The 23,013-nt window shown below is 40.8% G+C and overlaps 3 protein-coding genes across 6 annotated transcripts in view; all 3 read right to left on the reverse strand.

Annotated features, from left to right (window-relative positions):
* Positions 1–307: 307 nt before the first annotated feature.
* LOC113645130 (tripartite motif-containing protein 16-like) overlaps positions 308–23,013 on the reverse strand; it is a 664,889-nt gene continuing 642,183 nt past the window's right edge. The window contains exons 1-7 of one of the 3 annotated variants that reach the window (XM_027150444.2): positions 4,034–4,206; positions 3,554–3,935; positions 2,498–2,593; positions 2,025–2,258; positions 1,677–1,836; positions 1,295–1,354; positions 308–1,074 (exon numbers count right to left, since the gene is read on the reverse strand). In XM_027150444.2, the coding sequence (XP_027006245.2) occupies positions 557–1,074; positions 1,295–1,354; positions 1,677–1,836; positions 2,025–2,258; positions 2,498–2,593; positions 3,554–3,935; positions 4,034–4,074 (1,491 nt within the window). In that variant the 5' untranslated portion in view covers positions 4,075–4,206 and the 3' untranslated portion in view covers positions 308–556. Of the gene's footprint in view, positions 1,075–1,294; positions 1,355–1,676; positions 1,837–2,024; positions 2,259–2,497; positions 2,594–3,553; positions 4,233–23,013 lie in introns of those variants that run through there. The other 2 variants (XM_047820383.1, XM_027150443.2) reach the window with 2 other exon arrangements.
* On the reverse strand, positions 7,695–10,713 carry LOC113645131 (proteoglycan 4-like). 2 transcript variants are annotated; one of them, XM_027150446.2, is made up of 4 exons: positions 10,615–10,713; positions 9,419–9,452; positions 8,230–8,858; positions 7,695–7,958 (listed from the first exon to the last, which is right to left on the reverse strand). In XM_027150446.2, exons 1-3 carry the CDS (start codon positions 10,623–10,625, stop codon positions 8,241–8,243), a joined length of 663 nt encoding a protein of 220 aa, XP_027006247.2. In that variant the 5' UTR covers positions 10,626–10,713; the 3' UTR covers positions 7,695–7,958; positions 8,230–8,240. The 2 variants fall into 2 exon arrangements, with proteins under 2 accessions (XP_027006247.2, XP_027006249.2); XM_027150448.2 differs by lacking the exon at positions 9,419–9,452 and having other exon boundaries at positions 7,697–7,958; positions 10,615–10,708.
* LOC113645128 (E3 ubiquitin/ISG15 ligase TRIM25-like) lies at positions 15,006–21,036 on the reverse strand. The gene is made up of 6 exons (XM_047820382.1): positions 20,409–21,036; positions 17,361–17,456; positions 16,956–17,189; positions 16,608–16,767; positions 16,226–16,285; positions 15,006–15,564 (listed from the first exon to the last, which is right to left on the reverse strand). The coding sequence occupies exons 1-6, from the start codon at positions 20,997–20,999 to the stop codon at positions 15,038–15,040; spliced, it is 1,668 nt and encodes a 555-aa protein (XP_047676338.1). The 5' UTR covers positions 21,000–21,036; the 3' UTR covers positions 15,006–15,037.

Raw genomic sequence — 23,013 nt, forward strand, 5'->3', positions numbered from 1 at the left:
TAACATATTACGATGTTATACCTTTTTTTAAAAATCACAGCCCACAAAAATTCCCCTATTTAATCACCTAAACAACTCCAAAGGTTCCAAAACAAATACAATTTACCTCAGCGAAATCTCTAAGTCACAAGGGCTTGCGTTGTATTTTGAAACAAGTGGACTGTTAAGTCTGAATAATTCCAGAGTGCACAGTATGTTAAGTGGACTGTTAAGCAGAAAATTGTTAAAGATATAAGATAATGAAGGTCTTTTACACACAGTAGGTTGTGTAAGTAGGTTCACCAACAAGCAGCACAGAAAGACAGAGCAGTTTGAGTAAAGTTTATTATTTCTGAGGAGACATTGAAGCTATAATAAACCCATCCTAATAGTGCATACAGTTAAATAGTCTGTTTCTACATTCTGCATTCATTACTGGTCCAGTTTCTGCACACAAAATGTCCAGTGTAGCTCAGGGACAAATTCAATCTCACACCTCACTTATAGTTTTTATAAACACTTTTAATAACATAATGTTTTTAATTACATTTCACTTTTACTAACAGTTTATTACTATTTAATCACAAAACCTCACAGATGAGTTATAATGCAACATCCTGAGTCCAGCATATAGAGGCTGAGTGAATGTAGTGTGGACTCTGTGGAGGAGCCTCATGGTGTCAGAGACGCTGTAGAAGGACAGAGTTCCTGCACCGTCATCCACATACACTCCTATTCTGGAGGATGATGGACCTTGGAGCTTAGTCCGAATGTTGTAGTGATAGAAAAAGACAGAGGGAAAAAAACACTGCAGACTCCAGGACTGACTGTTGCATCCAAACAAACAAGCATTCCGTCCTTTTCTGCTGATCTCTTTATATGACACTGATATGTCCACATCACCGCTCCACTCCACCTCCCAGTAACAGCGTCCACACACACTCTCCTTACACAACACCTGAGTGTAGAAGTCAAATCTCTCTGGATGATCAGAGTATCGCTGTTGTGTCTTACTCAATGTCACCACTCTGTTCTTCTCAGACAGAATGAGTTGAGAATGTGCTGTGTTTGGATCCAGAGTCAGATAACAGAAATCTACAGTAATAAAATGTCCACATGTTAGATGTTAATCACAGGATTTATAATAAGTGTGTGTGAGACACCTGTCTGTGTTTCTATCCTCCTAATGCAGCTCTATAAATATGGATCAGATTTAGATCAACAATACAGACATTTTAAAATTGTTTGTGTGTGTGTGGGGGGGGGGGGGGGGGGGGGGGGTGGGGGTGGGGGTGTGTGTGTGTGTAAAACCTACACTGCAGAAAATCTTCTCTGCTCTTTGGTTCTGAAGGTAAAACCATCTGAACTGCTGCAGCTTTGGAGACACAGAGACAAAATGGAGACAGAAAAATGATGTGAAAACAGTTTAAAGTGTGAATGTGAAAAATTTGCTTCCTCACGTTTATTTCAGACGTCAACAACGTCACCATCTCAATTTATTCATCAGCTATGATTTTCTCCAAAAATGTAAGATTTCTACTTTGTTTATCTGCTAAATTGATCTTGATATCATTTACAAGACTGATGCTAATACTGTGTGATTTTCTGCAGTCTTGTTCCTGCTTACTTCTTATTTCTGTTAGATGAATTTTATGGCTCTTTTTACTGTGATACAGAAACAATGTTTGTTTGTTCACCTTGTGGTCTGATTTTGTTGAATTCTTCCTCACAGATTTCCTCGACTCGTTTTTTCAGATCTGAGAGAGATTTCCTCACTCCATCAAATGAGAGATGTTGATTGACAGTGAAGCTGAGTGAGTCGTCACATCCAGGAGAAACACAGAGAGACGGGAAACTCTACAGAGAGGAAACACATCATAGAGAAGGAGAATAGTGGACGAGAGGAACGAATGAATCTCAGACTGAATCAGAACAAAGACACACTTGTGATCTCAGACAGGAACATTTCTTGTTGCTGTAATGAGCTTTTAGGAGGAAACTTTGTGAGGAACAGCGCCCTCTGTAGATCAGACAGTGAGTGTTACCTGGAGGAAGTGGATGTCATCGTGTGTGTGTGAAAGCTGCTCCAGCTCAGTGACTCTCCTCTTAAGATCAGCAATCTCCTGCTTCAGTTGATTCAGGAGTCGTTCAGCTTGACTCACTTCAGCGTTCTCCTGAGCTCTGATCAGCTCCGTCACCTCCGAGCGCTTTTTCTCCATGTAGCTGATCATCTCAGTAAAGATCCTCTCACTGTCATCTACTGCTGTCTGTGAACGCGTCTGTAAGGACACACACACACACACACACACACACGCACACACACACACACAAACACAAACACACACACACACACACAAACACACACACACACACACACACACACACACACACACACACACACACACACACACACACACACACACACACACACACACAGATCAATTTAAAGATCAACTCTTTATCTCACAGTGACTCTATAATGTGTGTGTTTATGTGAATCTCGCAGTTTCCTCCTCACCTTAATAATGTCCACAGTCTGTTTCAGCTCCTGCACCTTCTTCTGCTTCTCCTGGATCCTCCGCTGCGATTTTATCTGATCCTCCTTTAACTCATTCTGAGACCAAATACAATATGTTTAATTAATAGTAATAAAACTAAAATACAAAGAATTGTAGCTACTACATTGTCCCCAGCACACATCATCACACTCATCACCCTCTCCTTTCCTGCTGATCTCTTTATATCAGACTGCTCTTAACATGGTGCCCTGTGATGATGTGGAGTCCCACCAGGGTGAACTCTCCTGGTTACCACGAGAGGCTCCTCAACCTGGATCAGGACAAATATATCTAGACCAAACTCTGAGCAGAAGCTTCCCAGATCTCCAGTTCAGGGTTCTTTTTACATTTCCACAATCACTTTCACTCACTCCTTTAGTTGAAGGTGTTGTTTGTACTCAAAAATAAGACCTTAAACATCTTCCACTGGTATTACACCATATGTTATATGTAGATATATAGAATTTTACATTTTAAATGAATATTTTTAAATTAATTTTAAACTTTAATTGTATGTGTATTAATTAATAAATTTTTCTTCTTCTTTTTTCCCTTCTTCTTATATATATTTATTTCTTTTTTTCTTCTTCTGTTTCTATACTTCTGTAAAGTTGCTTTGAGACAATGGGAATTGTTAAAATAAATTTTATTAGAATTTAAATTTGAATTTGTAGTGTGTGCATTTATAAATATAAAGTAAATATAAATGTGTCTTTAGCTTCATAAAAACAAAAATAAAAGTAAAACAAAATAGACTTTGAAATCAGAATAAAGTGGCACATGACCATGTTAAATATCTTCATCATCATAATTGTTTTGCCGTTGGCTGTTTAAAGTACACTGACTGGTCTGAGCTGTTTTACAGGTCTTTACAAAACACACTTTGACATTTAATAAAAATCCATCTTACACTGAATGACAGTCATATAACCAATAGGATCACCTCAATAGAAATTAGATTAGAAATAGAATTTGTAGATATTGACTTATAAAGAATATTAATATCCAGTTCTCACCTGTTTTTTAGTTCTTTCTGCTTTAGCTGAAACTGTATCATGACCTTTGTGTTGATCCATCAGACACAAGTAACAGATGAGGCTTTGGTCAGTACGACTGTAGATCTCCATCGGTTTGTTATGTTCAGAGCAGATCATCTCTTGGAGCTCTGCACAGGCTTCAACTAACTTGTGCTTCTTAAAGGCAAGAGACTGATAGTGAGGTTTAAGATGATCTTTACAAAAGGAGGCTAAACAAACCAGACAGGAATTAACAGCTTTGCGTTTTCTCCCTGTGCAGGAATCACACTCCACATCTCCAGGTCCAGCGTAACAGTGAGCAGAAGCGGCTTGGTGCTTAGTCTTCTTCAGTTTCTCCACCACTTCAGCCAGCATGTTGTTCCTGCCTAGAACAGGTCTTGGAGTGAAAGTCTCTCTACACTGAGGACAGCTGTAGACTCCCTTTACGTCCTCCTGATCCCAGTAGCCATTAATACACACCTTACAGAAACTGTGACCACAGGGAGTAGCCACTGGATCATTCAGGAGATCCAGACACACTGGACATCTGAACTGATCCACAGAAAAATGATCTACTGAAATGCTGGACTCTGCCATTTTCCTGCACTGAGAGAGAGAGAGAGAGAGAGAGAGAGAGAGAGAGAGAGAGAGAGAGAGAGAGAGAGAGAGAGAGAGAGAGAGAGAGAGAGAGAGAGAGAGAGAGAGAGAGAGAGAGTGCTATAAGTTTTGTTTTTTTCTGAGATGATCTTCCTGGTTCAGTGTGTTATAGTAACAGAGAGAGGAGGTGTGGCTTTACAGAGAAAAGGAGCTCAAACTTTAACCACTCACACACACACACACACACACACACACACACACACACACACACACACACACACACACACACACACACACACACTCACACAACTTGGTCATTGCATTTCATTGGGTTTCCAGAGAAAAAGCTACTTATTTGTAAATATTTCACACTTGTGATATGCCTTTGTTCAGCTGGGAGCAAAATCTGATCTACCAACAAGCTTCACACACACACACACACACACACACACACACACACACACACACACACACACACACACACACACACACACACACACACACTGTGAGAATAATTGTAAAATACTTAAACTGTTAAACTGTTATACTTAAAATGTTGCAGACTTTCTGTACAGAGCACAATGTTCTTTTCTCACACACACTCACATACACACACACATTCTCTCTCTCTCTCTCTCTCTCTCTCTCTCTCTCTCTCTCATACAATAGAGAAATAATTCCTTACACACACACACACACACACACACACACACACACACACACACACACACACACACACACACACACACACACACACACACACACACACACACACAAACAGGGATTCCAGAGAGGGCGGAGCAGAAGATTCCAGAGGTGGTTATCATGCAGGAGATGACAGAAAAGCCAGAGGCCTCAGAACCCAAAAAGGAAGCAGGTGAGAAAGAGGGACTTGAGACAGCTGATAAGAAGCTGACGTGCTTTTTCATACCGTGGTTCGAGAAGCTCAGGAAGAAGCTGAAGAAGAACACCAAAGACAGAAAGCAGATGAAGAAAAAGCAAGAGCGTGAGAGCGAGGCCAAAGAAGCTCAGATGGGACAAGAGGCTCTGATGGAGAGAAAGGAGATTTAACACTGGTGACAGTAGAGATCTGAGAGCACACACACACACACACACACACATACACTTAATTCCTAACAGTATTGTACTATACTTTTTTCTTATATTTCTTATATTTTAGCCACTTGATCTGTAATACATACTGTTGACGTGTTGCATTGTGGGAGTGATTTGGCGTTCAGTTGAAAGTTTGTGTGTGTACGGTTCAGAGCTGTGATGATGTGAACAGACATGAACAACACTTGAGTTTTCGAGGTAAGACCATCTTTATTCGTTTGCATTTCAGTAAGAATGATCTCTGTTCTCACCTCTTTACACCATTCATCACAATATACAGTCAATCTTACAGTGTCAAAAGGATTTAAAGGACAAGTATAGATTTAAAGAGTCCGATTAATTTAAGTCTGATTTTTACAAATATCTTTCTTGTGTATAGTTTAAAAAGGAACTATCTAAAATAAAAATCTAAAATAAAACTTTTAAATGAAATATAAACGACAGAAAGAAACCACAAAAGACTAAAGTTACTTCAGAAGTCAGTCAGTACAGACATTACTGTGAAGCAGCACTATGGCTCTAAAAGCTTAACAAGAAAGGATTAAAGAAGGAAAAAGTAAGATCAGTCTTTATATCAGTCTTTTTATTTATCTTTTTAATGAGTCTTTATATCAGTCTATTTATCAGTCTTTATGTCAGTCTTTTTATCAGTCTTTATATCAGTCTTTGTATCAGTCCTGGAAGGCACTGTGAATCTCAGCTAATGGATCGAAACCTAAGAGAAAAAGGAGAAAACACAGAGTAAAATTTATTCTCTTATGCTTTAGTACTTTAAAATAAAGTGCATTGATCATAAACATCTCATATACAAAAACTGTTGAAACTAGTACACTAACATTACTATTTTATAGAAACTCCTTCATCAATCTATTATTGACCTTTTCAATAGAATAAACAAAAAAGTACTGGGTTACTTTCAGGGGTAAAGAAAAAATCAAGAAAACAATTTAAGATTGTATTAATGAGACTTACACACCGAGTATCAAGCTCGGAACCCCGTTTATTATTAACTGCTTACGGTGTTACACACAGTCACAACTTTACTGTATCGGTATCATTACACTGCCCTCTAGTGGCCATCATATACAATAAACACATCTCTATACATTTTTAGCTGGTGATATTTATTGAATTATCAGTAACTGCTGAATCAGACAAGATCCAGACAACAAAACACATTTTATAAAAGATATTTAAAGACAATAAAAACACTTTTGAATCTTTTGTTTTTCGTTAAAATCAAAGGATTTTCACTGGTCCGTTAAGATTACTCGTGAATAACGAGTCGACTCGGGGATTGATTCATTCATTTTGTGTTGACTGCGCATGCGCAAAATCGCAAGCGACGATTAATCAGAAAAGATTAGTTCACCTTTCGAGTGGTTTGTTCATCACGTGACAGCACCATAGGCTAAGGCAATGCAGTCTGAGCCGGAAACATTTTAATTGCATTCTGCTGAAGTGAACGAAATGACTCGAAAAAAGATCTGTTCATTTTGCTGAACGAGATTCAATGAACCGAATCAGTAAAATGATCCGAACTTCCCATCACTAATGAGATATTTTTATTGGCTACCGAAATGCAGAATCGTGATTTCTTAAAATAACAAAGTAAATTACGTAGTTCAATTTGTACTGAAGTACAAGCAAAATTATAGAGTTAGAAATATAGTCATTAAAGTTCAAATACCCCAAAAAATGTACTTAATTACAGTAACATGAGTAGTTGTTCCGTTCAGCATTGTTAATAGCTGCCAACTTGAAGGATTTAGGTTGCATGCTTGTAAGAAATAAACAATGACTGATGTGTTTTGTGTTTTATTGTATGTTTGAGCATCTTCAAATCTCAGCAGCTTCATTATCCGAATCAGATCTCTGGCTCCTCAGCCACGTGACCTCATCAAGCAAGAATACATTTCTCTTAGGTTAATAATGTTTAAGGAACCAGGTTTAAAGCTTGATAAACACACATGGTCACTTTAGTGTTTTTGAACCAGAGAACTTGAAGGAAACCCATACAAACATCACGGTAAACGCGCACAGGAACTCAGCAAGTTCAAAAAGTTAGCAGATCTCAGAAGTGATACGAGTCAGATTGGTGACAGGTGATGCAGCAGACATGTCCTTTTTAAAACATAAAAAACTTACTGTTTTTACCGCACACCAATAAATAAAAAGTGTGTTTTAACTCTCACTCGTGTTCTACTGTGTGAGTCTGTGATCAGTTTATTGTTACAAACATGATCTGTGTTTATATCTATATATAATATAGTATATATAAAATTTACATATGATGTGTTAATGATGTTCAGTTATTAATTTCTAATTCTGTTTTATTGAGCTGGAATTTTAGAGCTGATTATTTTACAGCACTTTTACTGCTGCTGTGTGAGTCTTTTATACCAACATTTATTTACTGTGACTAAAAAGTGAGACCATTTGTGCAACATTTGTAAGTATTTATTAGGGTTCCTTATACAAATGAACAGACCCTCTTTGAGCCTTCAATTTAACTCCTCCTTCTTTTACAGCCATTCCTGATCTTCTGCTCTGCTAGCTCCTATTTTGTTTTAGACAGAGTAATAATCAGCTGCTTCCTTCCCACAATCTTCCCATTCATCTCCCTGATAGCTGTGTAGGCTTCAGCTTCAGAGGAATATGTGATGAATCCATATCCTTTTAACATCAAAAACTGTACAACGAGATACAGAAAGCAAACAATGAGCATTACACACACTAAAATATATATAAAACAAAACAGCTATGCTGTGTTAGTATCAGTGAACTTTGATTGAACCCCTTATAGTCCATATATACATCTTATCTATCTATACTGATGAAATTTCATAGAGCAGCTATACAAAATACAGTGTATGGAAAAACATGTCTCCTAAAAGAGAGAGTAAGGGGAAGTGAACACAGTGTATTGGGAAAGGAAGAAACTGGAGGGATTAGTAGTTCACCTTTGTTCTGCTCATATTCCCGAACTTGAAGAGTCCATGAACGCAATGTTATTTGTCTGGACAGGACACAGATCCAATGCCAGTTGAGGTTCAGGCTCAGGTGGAGACAAAGTCTCAGGAGGAGACACAGGCTCGGTTTGAGACAAAGTCACAGGTGGAGACACAGGCTCGGGTTGAGACACAGGCTTTGTGGGAGACACAGGTTCAGTGGGAGATGCAGGTGCGGGTGGAGACACAGGTTCAGGCAGAAATACAGCTTTGGGTAGAGTCACATGTTGGGGTGGCGACAGAGTCTCAGGTGGAGACACAGACTCCAGTTGTTCTTCTTCAACAGTCTCCACCGTTGGGGAGTTGGGGTAGACGTCAGGTGGCAGGTCGTAGTACTCTTGGCAGTAAACCAGCTCGTACACGGGGTCATACACAAGGTTGTACACAGGGTCGTACACAGGGTAGTACACGGAGTCGTACACAGGGTAATACATGGGGTCGTACACGTGGTTGTACACTGGTTTGTACATGGGGTTGTACACGGGGTCGTACATGAGGTCATACGCGGGGTCGATGTTGTGAGTGACATGTACAGGGTCAGGTTTAGTGGCAGGCACATAAACTGTTTCTTCAGGCTGGAGCTGAAAGAAGAAACAGAGTTGGCTTTTAGAGAAACTGATAGTTTCAGAAAAACAAAAAGAACTGAACAGGTTCATACTGAGGCTTGATGAAATAAAGATGTCATTACTGATGAAAATAATGACATTTCTCTTGAGAAACAGACCTGGATCTATTACTTATTATACTGTATCTTCCACTTCTGTGTTAAATCATCATGTCTAAGGCTTTAGTGCTCCCTAACACAATAAGTTAAACGTCTTACTATTTAATATGAAATGATTATAAATATAAATGAATATTAAACTATATAAACTTAATATTAAACTAGACAATAAAAATGAATAAATAATATGGATCCGGTTGATCAAATTTACATTTTTCAATTCAACTCAAATTTATTTCTATAGCACTTTAACAATTGACATTGTCCCAAAGCAGCTATAAAGAACATAATCACTAAACAAAATGTTAATATAAAGATTAATATAACACAAAAATTCAAGATTAATATTAGATATATTTAAATGTAAATATTTATAAAAAAATTATTAATCAACAAAGTTGTAATCAGGAAACTTACCATTTTCCAAACGTGATGGTGTGATGTGCCTCGTCTGAAAAGTCAAATTTGTGCAAATTAAACTTTGCTATGTAAAAAGTGTGTTGTGTGGTGTGTAAAATGTGTGGTGTGTGTTGTGTAAAAAGTGTGTTGTGTGGTGTGTAAAATGTGTGGTGTGTGTTGTGTAAAAAGTGTGTTGTGTGGTGTGTAAAATGTGTGGTGTGTGTTGTGTGAAAATAATAACGTATGCTGTGTGAATCGTGAATAGTATAAGTGTCGCTAAATAGTCGCTCACTCTATGAAGTTCGCTCACTGTGTTTAAATTGGAATATCAACAATTTAAATGTAAACGGTGATGATGTCATTGTGTTCCGGATCATCTATGACATCACAGGACTCATCCTACAGCATCCTTCAGTGTTATACACTACACTACTAACATATGTGACCATATGTTTACCTTCACAACCACAACACAACATGACAATCATTTTATTCTATTCAACACGTCCTGACTAGTATTTTAAGATATGAGTGTCTCAGCCCCAAGAGGCCTCGCTCTAATGTTTGTGCTAAAATATATTCACACTGGTATCTTCCTGCTTTAATCACAGTCTATATATCTGTGTAAATCTCAGGATTATCTGATTTCTAAGAACAACAATGTGAATCTATCAAATGAAGTGAAGTTATTAGGTTTCTTTCCTCCTCATGCTGCTTTTTTATTCTTTGTCATATTGACATTACTACAGTCAGCTATCAGGACAGGAAAGATCAGCTCAGCCACCACTTTCACTCCAACACTTTCACAACAAAGTTAAACTTTATCTTATTTTACTTTACAATAGATTTTCTAATCTATTCTACTTTAATTTGTTGTATTTTATATTTCTAAATCCCCCTTTTTTGGCCCTATTGTATAGGATTCTATCTTTTATAACACAGACACTTGTAAATAGCAGCTCACTGCATGTGGTATCCTGTATGATTGTGTGTCATCAATAGAATTCAAATTTCATTATGAAAATCCACTCTAATCCATTTATTTTCTCTAATAAAGCTGATACCTTTTTTAGCTCTGTGGAATTCTGATGTGGCTGCAGAACCTGTCAAAAATACATAGCAAATACTGTAGAAAGGACAGATTTAAATAACCTACGTATCATTTTATTTCTATTTTATTTAATCAGCAATAATTTATCTAATATGATAATCACCTCAGTCTCATAATCTGCTCATATCACACGTCCACTGAACACAGTCTCCTCCTCCTTTAGGCTGAAGTCTCCTGCAGGTGCAATTTACACCTGATCTTGCACACACACATACACACACACATACACACACACACATACACACACAAACGCATACACACATACACACACGCATACACACAAACACGCATACGTACACACACACACACACACACACACACACACACACACACACACACACATACACACGCATACACACACATATACACACACATACACACACACACATGCATACACATGCATACACACATACACACACGTCCACTGAACACAGTCTCCTCCTCCGTTAGGCTGGTCTCCTGCAGGTGCAATTTACACCTGATCTTGCACACACACACACACACACACACACACACACACACACACACACACACACACACACACACGCATACACACACATACAAACACACACAAACGCATACACACACACACACGCATACACACTCACGCATACGTACACACACACACACACACACACATACGCATACACACACATATACACACATATACACACATACACACACACAAACACACACACACATGCATACACATGCATACACACACATACACATATACACACACAAACACACACATACAAACACACACACAAACGCATACACACACACTGACATACACACACACACACACACACACACACACATACACATACACACACACACAATACCCTGATCAGCCATAATATTAACACCACTGACAGTTAATGTGATTAACATTGATTATTTTGTTACAGCGGCACCTGCCAAGAGGTGAGATGTATTTTTTTAGGCAGCATTTGAACACTCAAGAAACAGGCCAGAGTTTGGATTGGAGTGAGTTTGAGCATGGCAGAATTGCCAGAGTCTCCAAAAAAGCAGGTCTTGTGGGATTTTCCCACCATGGGAATGGTATAGCAATGGCTTGTGCATTGACGCCAACATGCAAAGAAAAGAATTTCACTGTGCTGTAACGTAGATGTGACAAATCCAGATTACTAAGTGACTCCTGCTCTGTACTGCGACTGCGCAGGAGACTGAACTGAGTGAAAATACAGTTTATTATCAGTTTATTCTTCAACTTCTGAAGTCTGTCACCATATTGTAAAGGATTGAGGAAGGAGTCTGAATAATTATGTTGGCTTTGTAGAAGCCAACATTCTGATTTCCGTTATAAGATTATTATTATTATTATTATTATTATTATTATTATTATTATTATTATTATTATTATTATTATTAGACAAAAATTTATTTTAAAAACTCCTCCCAGACCCGAGTTTTTGCCTCTGCAACCACCCGGGCTGAAGCTCGCTTGGCCCTCCGGTAACTATCAGCTGCCTCCGGAGTCCCCCGAGCCAACCAGGCTCGATAGGACTCCTTCTTCAGCTTGATGGCATCCCTTACTTCCGGGGTCCACCACCGGGTTCGGGGATTGCCACCACGACAGGCACCGGAGGCCTTACGGCCACAGCTCCGTGCGGCTGCATCAACAATGGAGGTGGAGAACATGGTCCACTCGGACTCAATGTCTCCAACCTCCCTCGGGATCTGGTTGAAGCTCTGCCGGAGGTGAGAGTTGAAGATCTCTCTGACAGGAGACTCTGCCAAACGTTCCCAACGGACCCTCACAGTACGTTTGGGTCTGCCAAGTCTGTCCAACTTCCTCCCCTGCCATCGAACCCAACTCACCACCAGGTAGTGATCAGTTGACAGCTCCGCCCCTCTCTTTACCCGAGTGTCCAAGACATACGGCCGGAGGTCAGATGAAACAACCACAAAGTCGATCATCGACTTCCGACCTAGGGTGTCCTGGTGCCATGTGTACTGATGGACACCCTTATGCTTGAACATGGTGTTTGTTATGGATAAACTGTGACTAGCACAGAAGTCCAATAACAGAACACCACTCGGGTTCAGTTCGGGGGGGCCGTTCCTCCCAATCACGCCCCTCCAGGTGTCACTGTCGCTGCCCACGTGAGCGTTGAAGTCCCCTAGTAGAACGACGGAGTCCCCAGTCGGGGCACTTTCTAGCACCCCTTCCAGAGACGCCAAGAAGGTCGGGTACTCTACACTGCCATTTGGCCCATAAGCACAAATAACAGTGAGAGACCTCTCCCCGACCCGAAGGCGCAGGGAAACGACCCTCTCGTTCACCGGGGTGAACTCCAACACATGGCTGCTGAGCTGGGGGGCTATGAGCAAGCCCACACCAGCCCGCCGCCTCTCACCGCGGGCAACTCCAGAGTAGTAGAGAGTCCAGCCTCTCTCGAGGAGTTGGGTTCCAGAGCCCAAGCTGTGCGTGGAGGCGAGCCCAACTATCTCTAGTCGGTATCTCTCAACCTCCTGCACCAGCTCAGGCTCCTTCCCCCCCAGCGAGGTGACATTCCATGTCCCTAGAGTCAGATTCCGTGTCCGGAGATTGGGTCGCCGAGGCTCCCGCCTTCGACTGCCACCCAATCCACATTGCACCAGCCCCTTACGGTTTCTCCTGCAGGTGGTGGGCCCACAGGAGATCGGCCCCACGTCGCTCCTTCGGGCTGAGCCGGCCGGGCCCCGTGGGGTAAGACCCGGCCACCAGGCGCTCGCATGCGAGCCCCAACCCCCCCTCACGTAACGTCACGTGAGGTCACGTGAAAATTAAAAATTTGCACAACATGGACATGTGACATATCAAAACACTCAGCACAATGAGGGGAACTGCCCCATGGGTATTCTGGTCACGTCAAGTGACGTCACATGTAGCCCCACCACCAAAACAAGCGAAATAAAAAATTTGCACAACATGGACTTGTGACATATCAAAACACTCAGCATAATGAGGGGAAATACCTCACGGGTATTCGGATCACGTCACATGCTCATGTCCGCTCACCTCTAAAAGTATTAGCACCCTAGCGGTCCAGTAGCTTTCACAATCTTTCTGTCCACTCGCCTCCAAAATGCACCGGCCTTTGCGAATTCTTGCACCGTCAAAGCCAACATCAAAGTTTGTCACAACGAACTTTACAAATCTAGTTATTATTTTTCTTAGACAAAAATTTATTTAAAAAAATGCGGCCTAGGGCTTTCGAGCCACATGCACCAAATTCGGATATGTCGTAGACCATGGTCTGAAGTTTGTTGCTCCTATTTTTCTAAGCGATCGGAATTCCGGAATTCCTGGTACGGAAGCTCAAAATGGCCTTTTTTCCCATATATCTCCATTATAAACTTTTGAGGTTTATAACTCGGCAAGTTTTCGAGCGATTTACTCCGAACTCGGACAGGTTCTTTAGGACCTTATTCCGGACCAAATTTTTATTCCGGAGTTCCGACGGAATTTTCGGTTTTCCCGTAGTCAATGATCGAACATCCCATAGACTTGAATAGGGAATTCAGAAAAGTCCCACACACACAATACATCCAACATTAAGAATTGCATGTTCATATACTGTTCTATGCAGTATAATAAATAGAATCCCATAATGACTTCAGAATTGACATGAAATGTCCAAACCCTCAGACGTCACATGTAGCCCGCCCCCAAAACGAGCGAAATAAAAATTTGCACAACATGGACATGTGACATATCAAAACACTCAGCAAAATGAGGGGAACTGCCCCACGGGTATTCTGGAGACGTCACATAACGTTACGTGACGTCACATGAGGTCACGTGAAAATTAAAAATTTGCACAACAGGGACATGTGACATATCAAAACACAGCACAATGTGGGGAACTGCCCCACAGGTATTCTGGTCACGTAACATGACGTCACGTAACGTCACGTGAGGTCACGTGAAAATTAAAAATTTGCACAACATGGACATGTGACAAATCAAAACACTCAGCACAATGAGGGGAACTGCCCCACGGGTATTCTGGTCACGTCAACTGACATCATGTGATGTCACGTATTGGCACACTAGCGGTCCAGTAGCTTTCACAATCTTTCTGTCCACTCGCCTCGAAAATGCACCGGACTTTGCGAATTCTTGCACTGTCAAAGCCAACTTCAAAGTTTGTTGCGACGAACTTTACAAATCTAGTTCCAGAGCACTGTATGTTAAAAGGACTGTTAAGCAGAAAATTGTTAAAGATATAAGATAATAAAGGTCTTTTACACACAGTAGGTTGTGTTTCCACCAGCAAGCAGCACAGAAAGACAGAGCAGTTTGAGTAAAGTTTATTATTTCTGAGGAGACAGAGAACATTTTTATATCAGCTATAATAAACCCATCCTTATAGTGCATACAGTTAAATAGTCTGTTTCTACATTCTGCATTCATTACTGTTCCAGTTTCTGCACACAAAATGTCCAGTGTAGCTCAGGGACAAATTCAATCTCACACCTCACTTATAGTTTTTATAAACACTTTTACTAACATTTTATTTTGGATCACAAAACCTCACAGATGAGTTATAACTCCACATACTGACTCCAGCATATAGAGGCTGAGTGAATGTGGTGTGGTCTCTGTAGAGGAGCCTCATGGTGTCAGAGACGCTGTAGAAGGACAGAGTTCCTGCACTGTAATCCACATACACTCCTATCCTGGAGGATGATGGACCTCGGAGCTCAGTCATAATGTTGTTGTGCCAGAAATAGACAGAGGAAGAAGAACAGCACAGACTCCAGGACTGACTGTTGTATCCAAACACACACTCATAACCCCATCCTTTCCTGCTGATCTCTTTATATGACACTGATATGAACACATCACCGCTCCACTCCACTTCCCAGTAACAGCGTCCACACACACTCTCCTTACACAACACCTGAGTATAGGAGTCAAATCTCCCTGGATGATCAGAGTATCGCTGTTGTGTCTCACTCCATGTCACCACTCTGTTCTTCTCAGACAGAATGAGTTGAGGATTTGCTGTGTTTGGATCCAGAGTCAGATAACAGAAATCTACAGTAATAAAATGTCCACATGTTAGATGTTAATCACAGGATGTATGTGTATGTGTGTGTCTGTTTGTGTGTGTGTCTGTGTGTGTGCGTGTGTGTGAGTGTGTGTCTGTTTCTATTTGAGTGTCTCTGTGTGTTTCTGTTTGTGTGTGTCTGTTTGTGTGTGTGTGTGTGTGTCTGTGTGTCTGTTTGTGTGTGTGTGTGTGTGTGTGTGTGTGTGTGTGTGTATGTGTGTGTGTGTGTGTGTGTGTGTGTGTGTGTGTGTGTGTCTGAGTGTGTTTCTGTGTGTGTGTCTGTTTGTGTGTGTCTGAGTATGTGTGTCTGTGTCTGTCTGTTTGTGTGTGTGTGTCTGAGTGTGTGTGTGTCTGTTTGTGTGTTTGTCTGAGTGTCTGTGTGTGTGTGTGTGTGTGTGTGTGTGTGTGTGTGTGTTTGTGTGTGTGTCTGAGTGTCTCTCTGTGTGTGTGTGTGTGTGTGTGTGTGTGTGTGTGTGTGTGTGTGTGTGTGTGTGTGTGTGTGTATGTGTGTGTGTGTGTGTGTCTGTTTGTGCGTGTGTGTGTGTCTGTTTGTGTGTGTGTGTGTCTGTTTGTGTGTGTGTGTGTGTGTGTGTGTGTGTGTGTGTGTGTGTGTGTGTGTGTGTGTGTGTGTGTGTGTGTGAAACCTACACTGCAGAAAATCTTCTCTGTTCTTTGGTTTTAAAGGTAAAACCATCTGAACTGCTGCAGCTTTGGAGACACAGAGACAAAATGGAGACAGAAAAATGAAATAGAAACAGTTTAAAGTGTGAATGTGAAAAATTTGTTTCCTCGCGTTTATTTCAGACGTCAACAACATCACCATCTCAATTTATTCATCAGCTACGATTTTATCCAAAAATGTAAGATTTGTACTTTGTTTATCTGCTAAATTGATCTTGATGTCATTTACAAGACTGATGCTAATACTGTGTGATTTTCTGCAGTCTTGTTCCTGCTTACTTCTTATTTCTGTTAGATGAATTTTATGGCTCTTTTTACTGTGATACAGAAACAATGTTTGTTTGTTCACCTTCTGGTCTGATTTTGTTGAATTCTTCCTCACAGATTTGCTCGACTCGTTTTTTCAGATCTGAGAGAGATTTCCTCACTCCATCAAATGAGGGATGCTGATTGACAGTGAAGCTGAGTGAGACGTCACATCCAGGAGAAACACAAAGAGACGGGAAACTCTACAGAGAGGAAACACATCATAGAGAAGGAGAAAAGTGGACGAGAGGAACGAATGAATCTCAGACTGAATCAGAACAAAGACACACTTGTGATCTCAGACAGGAACATTTCTTGTTGCTGTAATGAGCTTTTAGGAGAAAACTTTGTGAGGAACAGCGCCCTCTGTAGAACAGACAGTGAGTGTTACCTGGAGGAAGTGGATGTCATCGTGTGTGTGTGAAAGCTGCTCCAGCTCAGTGATTCTCCTCTTAAGATCAGCAATCTCCTGCTCCAGTTGATTCAGAAGTCGTCCGGCTCGATTCACTTCAGCTTTCTCATGAGCTCTGATCAGCTGCATCACCTCCGAGTGCTTTTTCTCCATGAAGCTGATCATCTCAGTAAAGATCCTCTCACTGTCATCCACTGCTGCCTGTGAACGCATCTGTTAGAAACCGAAAACACACACACACACACACACACACACACACACACACACACACACACACACACACACACACACACACACACACACAGATCCATTTAAAGATCAACTCTTTATCTCACAGTGACTATACTGTGTGTGTTTATGTGAATCTCTCAGTTTCCTCCTCACCTTAATAATGTCCAAAGTCTGTTTCAGCTCCTGCACCTTCTTCTGCTTCTCCTGGATCCTCTGCTGGAATTTTATCTGATCCTCCTTTAACTCATTCTGAGACCAAATACAATATGTTTAATTAATTGAAATAAAAATAAAATACAAAGAATTGTAGCTGTAATTAAATAAGAAACTACTACATTGTCCCCAGCACACATCATCACACTCATCACCCTCTCCTTTCCTGCTGATCTCTTTATATCAGGCTGCTCTTAACATGGTGCCCTGTGATGATGTGTAATCCCACCTGGGTGAACTCTCCTGGTTACCACGAGAGGCTCCTCAACCTGGATCAGGACAAATATATCTAGACCAAACTCTGAGCAGACGCTTCCCAGATCTCCAGCTCAGGGTTCTTTTTACATTTGAACAATCACTTTCACTCACTCCTTTAGTTGAAGGTGTTGTTTGTACTCGAAAATGACCTTAAACATCTTCCACTGGTATTACACCATATGTTATATGTAGATATATAATATTTTACATTTAAAATTCATATTTATTAATTAATTTTAAACTTGAATTGTGTGTGTATTAATTTATTTATTTTTATTATTTTTCTTCTATTGTGTATATTTCTTTCTTTTTTTCTTTCTTCTGTTTCTATTCTTCTGTAAAGTTGCTTTTAGACAATGGGAATTGTTCAAATAAATTGATTTTGAATTTAAATTTGAATTTGTAGTGTGTGTGCATGTATAAGAATAAATTAAATATAAATGTGCCTTAAAGAAGTTTCAACACATTTAGAAGTAAAACAAAATAGACTTTGAAATCAGAAAAGTGGAACATGACCGTGTTAAATATCTTCATCATCATCATCATCATCATCATCATCATCAGTGCCATGCCGTTGGCTGTTTAAAGTACACTGACTGGTCTGGGGTCTCATTTATAAAACTGTGCGTAGGATCCCTACTAAAAGTTTACGTACGCCCAAAAGCCAAAAAAGTTTCCGATTTATAAAAATTTGCGTACGCACACCTGTAAGCAATAAGCAATGTTCCCTTTATGAATCTCAGATCACACGCAGATGTGCGTACGTGAACCAGCCTCAAATCCCGCCCTGTACACGCCCATTTTTAACCATAAATAGTGAATGCAAATCAGTGCGCGGGCACGAGAGTGGACCTCATTATAATGAGTTTCTTCTGCGCTCTGTGTGTTTAAAATGGGGTGAGGAGCCAGCGTCTCAGGGGGTAGCCACTGTAGCCTGCAGGTTATAATTATATTAAAAACAACATTATTATAATTATATTAAAAACTAAATTGTTACATTTTCTACTTTTTAATATTGCTAAACTCACCAAGAAGCCAGCCATCACGTACAGTACTGCGCCTGCATTTAGTCTGTTCCCTATTATGTGTCAAGATAAAGGAATCATGTGTTGAACCAGGCCAGCGTGCCACAATGTTTGTGAGGGTCATGTTGGAGTCACATATGATTTGCACATTAATAGAATGCACATGCTTTCTATTAACATAAGCAAATTCATTTTCAGATGGTGCCCTTATGGCAACATGAGCGCAGTCAATTGCGCCGATTACATTTGGGAAACCAGACATTGCTGCAAATTGCATTTTAATTTCGGCCTGTTCTCGCACAGTGTAGTGGAACCTGATGTACCGACTACCCATATTAAGTATACAATTCAAAAGATATTGAATATTTGGCAGACGCCCTTGATATTGCCAGATATTATGGCACTCAGGGACGGCTGTGATATACCAGACCTACAGGGTGAGATGATAGATTCCAATAGAATTACTTCATATACAAAAAGGTCTTAGACACAAAGTTGAGGATTACTTGTAGTTTTTTATATATATATAATTTACCTGTCTGCCAATTCCCGCTGGACTTGTATTTGGACTGGGATGGCATGGTTCCAGCGTGTTGCCCTTTCTAATACTGGACCCAATTCAACACATAGATCTAAGAGCACAGCTCTAGGGAATCTAAATCGGCTTATTAGCCAGTCATCATAATGGGCCAGGAAATCATCATGGTCCCTGAAAACTCGTTCTCTCCTTATTCTGCCGTAATCCTCCAACAGTGCTACATACGCGGGTCACCGGAGGATTTATATGTTTCTAGCAATTAGACTGAGCGTTAACACCTTGACAAAATCACAAAATTAATTTGTGGGCGAAAATGTAAAACGAAAATGTTATAGTGAACACATGCTTCTTCATGACGGTTTTGATCACTCTAATAAAAGGGTATTTCATGCTATTCTGTATCACATGTAGTCGCGCCATCTGCGTCTGCGCTCCCGTTGTGGACAATGTGACTGTAAGCGCTGGTTATTCATTCATTCATTCATTCATTCAATCATTCATTCATTTTCTACCGCTTATCCGAACTACTCGGGTCACGGGGAGCCTGTGCCTATCCTCAGGCGTCATTGGGCATCAAGACAGGATACACCTGACGGAGTAGCACTGATTATTATTATATTTTATTTTTAATACATTTTGAATTACGTTTGGATTTTACTAGATGTATATAGCCTAAAACAATCGGCACAAATAACACTGTTGGATTTAATCTTCATGATAATGTGGATATAACGTATGAAATGGAGTGAAAATTAAATGTCATTGATTCTTATGATCGTTCTTCTCACATGAATTTTCTACAATCAAACGACCTCACCATCTGTGTCGCCAATTCCCTTTGTCTCCAGAATTTGCGTACGCACGTCTCAAAGTTTGCTTAAAGGTGCGCACATTCTCCCGTCAAGTTTGTTTTTTATAGATCACAACCTTTGCGCGAAAACTGGGGTGCGCACGTTTCCAGCCCCGTTTTGTGCGTAGGCACGCTTTGTAAATGAGACCCCTGGGCTGTTTCACACGTCTTTACAAAATACACTTTGACTTTTACTAAAAATCCACCTTAGACTGAATGACAGTCATATAACCAATCAGATCACCTCAATAGAAATTAGATTAGAAATAGAATTTGTAGAATTTGACTTTTAAAGAATATTAATATCCAGTTCTCACCTGTTTTTTAGTTCTTTCTGCTTTAGCTGAAACTGTATCATGACCTTTGTGTTGATCCATCATACACAAGTAACAGATGAGGCTTTGGTCAGTACGACAGTAGATCTCCATCAGTTTGTCATGTTCAGAGCAGATCTTCTCTTGGAGCTCTGCACAGGCTTCAACTAACTTGTGCTTCTTAAAGGCAGGAGACTGATGGTGAGGTTTAAGATGTTTTTCACAAAAGGAGGCCTGACAAACCAGACAGGAATTAACAGCTTTGCGTTTTCTCCCAGTGCAGGAATCACACTCCACATCTCTAGGTCCCGCGTAACAGTGAGCAGGAGAAGCAGCTTGGTGTTCAGTCTTCTTCAGTTTCTCCACCACTTCAGCCAGCATGTTGTTCCTGCGTAGAACAGGTCTTGGAGTGAAAGTCTCTCTACACTGAGGACAGCTGTAGACTCCCTTCACATCCTCCTGATCCCAGTGAGTATTAATACACACCTTACAGAAACTGTGACCACAGGGAGTAGTCACTGGATCATTTAGGAGATCCAGACACACTGGACAGCTGAACTGATCCTGATCTACTGAAATATTGGCCTCTGCCATTTTCCGGCACAAACGAGAGAGAGAGAGAGAGAGAGAGAGAGAGAGAGAGAGAGAGAGAGAGAGAGAGAGAGAGAGAGAGAGAGAGAGAGAGAGAGAGTTCTATAAGTGTTGTTTTCTCTGAAATGAACGTCCTGGTTCAGTGTGTTATAGTGTAACAGAGAGAGGAGGTGTGGCTTTATAGAGAAAAGGAACTCAGACTTTAACCACTCACACCTCACACACACACACGCACGCACACACACACACACACACACACACACACACACACACACACACACACACACACACACACACACACACACACACACACACACACACATTTACATTTACATTTACATTTACATTTACATTTACATTTACAGCATTTGGCAGACGCCCTTATCCAGAGCGACGTACATAAGTGCTTAAATCTCTAACATTGAATACATTAATGCTGGTTCACTAGGTTACATACTTAAGATACCATGAGTTTAAAACATTTGTTCAAAGTTACAATGAAAAAGTGTCAAAGGTTTTTTTTTTTTTAAATGCAAAAGATAAGGAAAGAAGTGCTAGTTGAAATGTTTCCTGAATAAGTAGGTCGTCATCCGCCGCATGAAAATAGCCAGTGACTCAGCTGTCCAGACCTCTAAGGGAAGTTCATTCCACCACCTTGTTGCCAGAACATAGAAGAGTTTTGTAGTATACTTGCCTCTTACCCTGAGAGATGGTGGAACCAGTCGAGCAGTGCTGGTAGATTGGTGGTTGCGGGGTGCAGTGCGAGGAATGATGAGGGCTTTGAGGTAAGAGGGAGCTGGTCCATTTTTGGCTTTGTAGGCCAGCATCAGTGTTTTGAATCTGATGCGTGCAGCTACCGGAAGCCAGTGGAGGGATCGCAGCAGCGGGGTGGTATGCAAGAACTTTGGCAGGTTGAAAACAAGCCGGGCAGCTGCATTTTGGATCATTTGCAGAGGATGGATTGCGTTCATAGGTAGACCTGCCAGCAGTGCATTGCAGTAATCCAGTCTAGAAATGACAAGAGACTGAACAAGTACCTGAGCAGTCTGTGTGGACAAAAATGGCCGAATCCTTCTAATGTTGTAGAGAAGAAACCGACATGAGCGAGTCACATTAGCAACATGAGAGGAAAAGGATAGTTGATTGTCCATGATTACCCCAAGGTTGCAAGCTGTGGCTGAAGGGGAGATCAGATCGTTGTGCAAGGATATAGCAAGATCATGACCTGGGGATGAATCACCTGGGATGAACAGCATTTCAGTTTTGCTAGGATTGAGCTTTAACTGATGAGCAGTCATCCATGATGAAATTTCTGCCAGACAGGCTGAGATCTGGTCAGAAGCTGTGGTATCTGAGGGTGGGAAAGAGAAGATATGTTGTGTATCATCAGCATAGCAGTGGTAAGAGAACCTATGTGATGAAATAACTTCCCCAAGAGAGTGAGTATACAGGGAGAAAAGAAGAGGTCCAAGTACTGAGCCCTGTGGGACGCCAGTGGAGAGTCTGCGTGGAGCAGATGTCACTCCCCTCCATGTTACCTGATATGAGCGTCCTTCCAGGTAGGAAGCAAACCATTCCCAAGCTGATCCGCAAATCCCAAGACTCTTGAGGGTGGATAAGAAAGTCTTGTGGTTGACCGTATCAAACGCTGCTGAAAGGTCAAGGAGGATAATGACGGATGACTGTTTGGCTGATCTAGCAGCATGTAGCTTCTCAGAGACATCCAAAAGGGCTGTCTCTGTAGAGTGAGCTGCTTTAAAGCCAGACTGGTTGGGATCTTGGAGGTTGTTCTGTGAGAGATAGACAGACAGTTGATTATAGACAATGCGTTCAAGAATTTTTGAAAGAAATGAGAGAAGTGATACCGGTCTGTAGTTACTAATGTCTGATGGATCCAGAGCAGGTTTCTTTAGGATGGGGAGGCTGGGGAGATGGGAGGAAGTATTCTTCTTAAACAGTATACTTCCACTTCTGTGTTAAATCATCAGGTCTAAGCCTTTAGTGCTCCCTAAGACAA

The sequence above is a fragment of the Tachysurus fulvidraco genome, chromosome 11 (assembly GCF_022655615.1).
Source record: "Tachysurus fulvidraco isolate hzauxx_2018 chromosome 11, HZAU_PFXX_2.0, whole genome shotgun sequence".
Taxonomy (NCBI): domain Eukaryota; kingdom Metazoa; phylum Chordata; class Actinopteri; order Siluriformes; family Bagridae; genus Tachysurus; species Tachysurus fulvidraco.

Bases quoted from the DNA above. Each gene is read 5' to 3' on its own strand.
- LOC113645128 (XM_047820382.1), bottom strand. From the start codon at position 20,999: ATGGCAGAGGCCAATATTTCAGTAGATCAGGATCAGTTCAGCTGTCCA. The intron at 16,768-16,955 runs GTAACACTCACT...TCCTCTCTGTAG, and splicing joins ATGACATCCACTTCCTCCAG to AGTTTCCCGTCTCTTTGTGT. The intron at 16,286-16,607 runs GTGAACAAACAA...GTGTCTCCAAAG, and splicing joins CAACAAAATCAGACCAGAAG to CTGCAGCAGTTCAGATGGTT.
- LOC113645131 (XM_027150446.2), bottom strand. The intron at 8,859-9,418 runs GTAAGTTTCCTG...TTCTTCTTTCAG, and splicing joins ACCATCACGTTTGGAAAATG to CTCCAGCCTGAAGAAACAGT.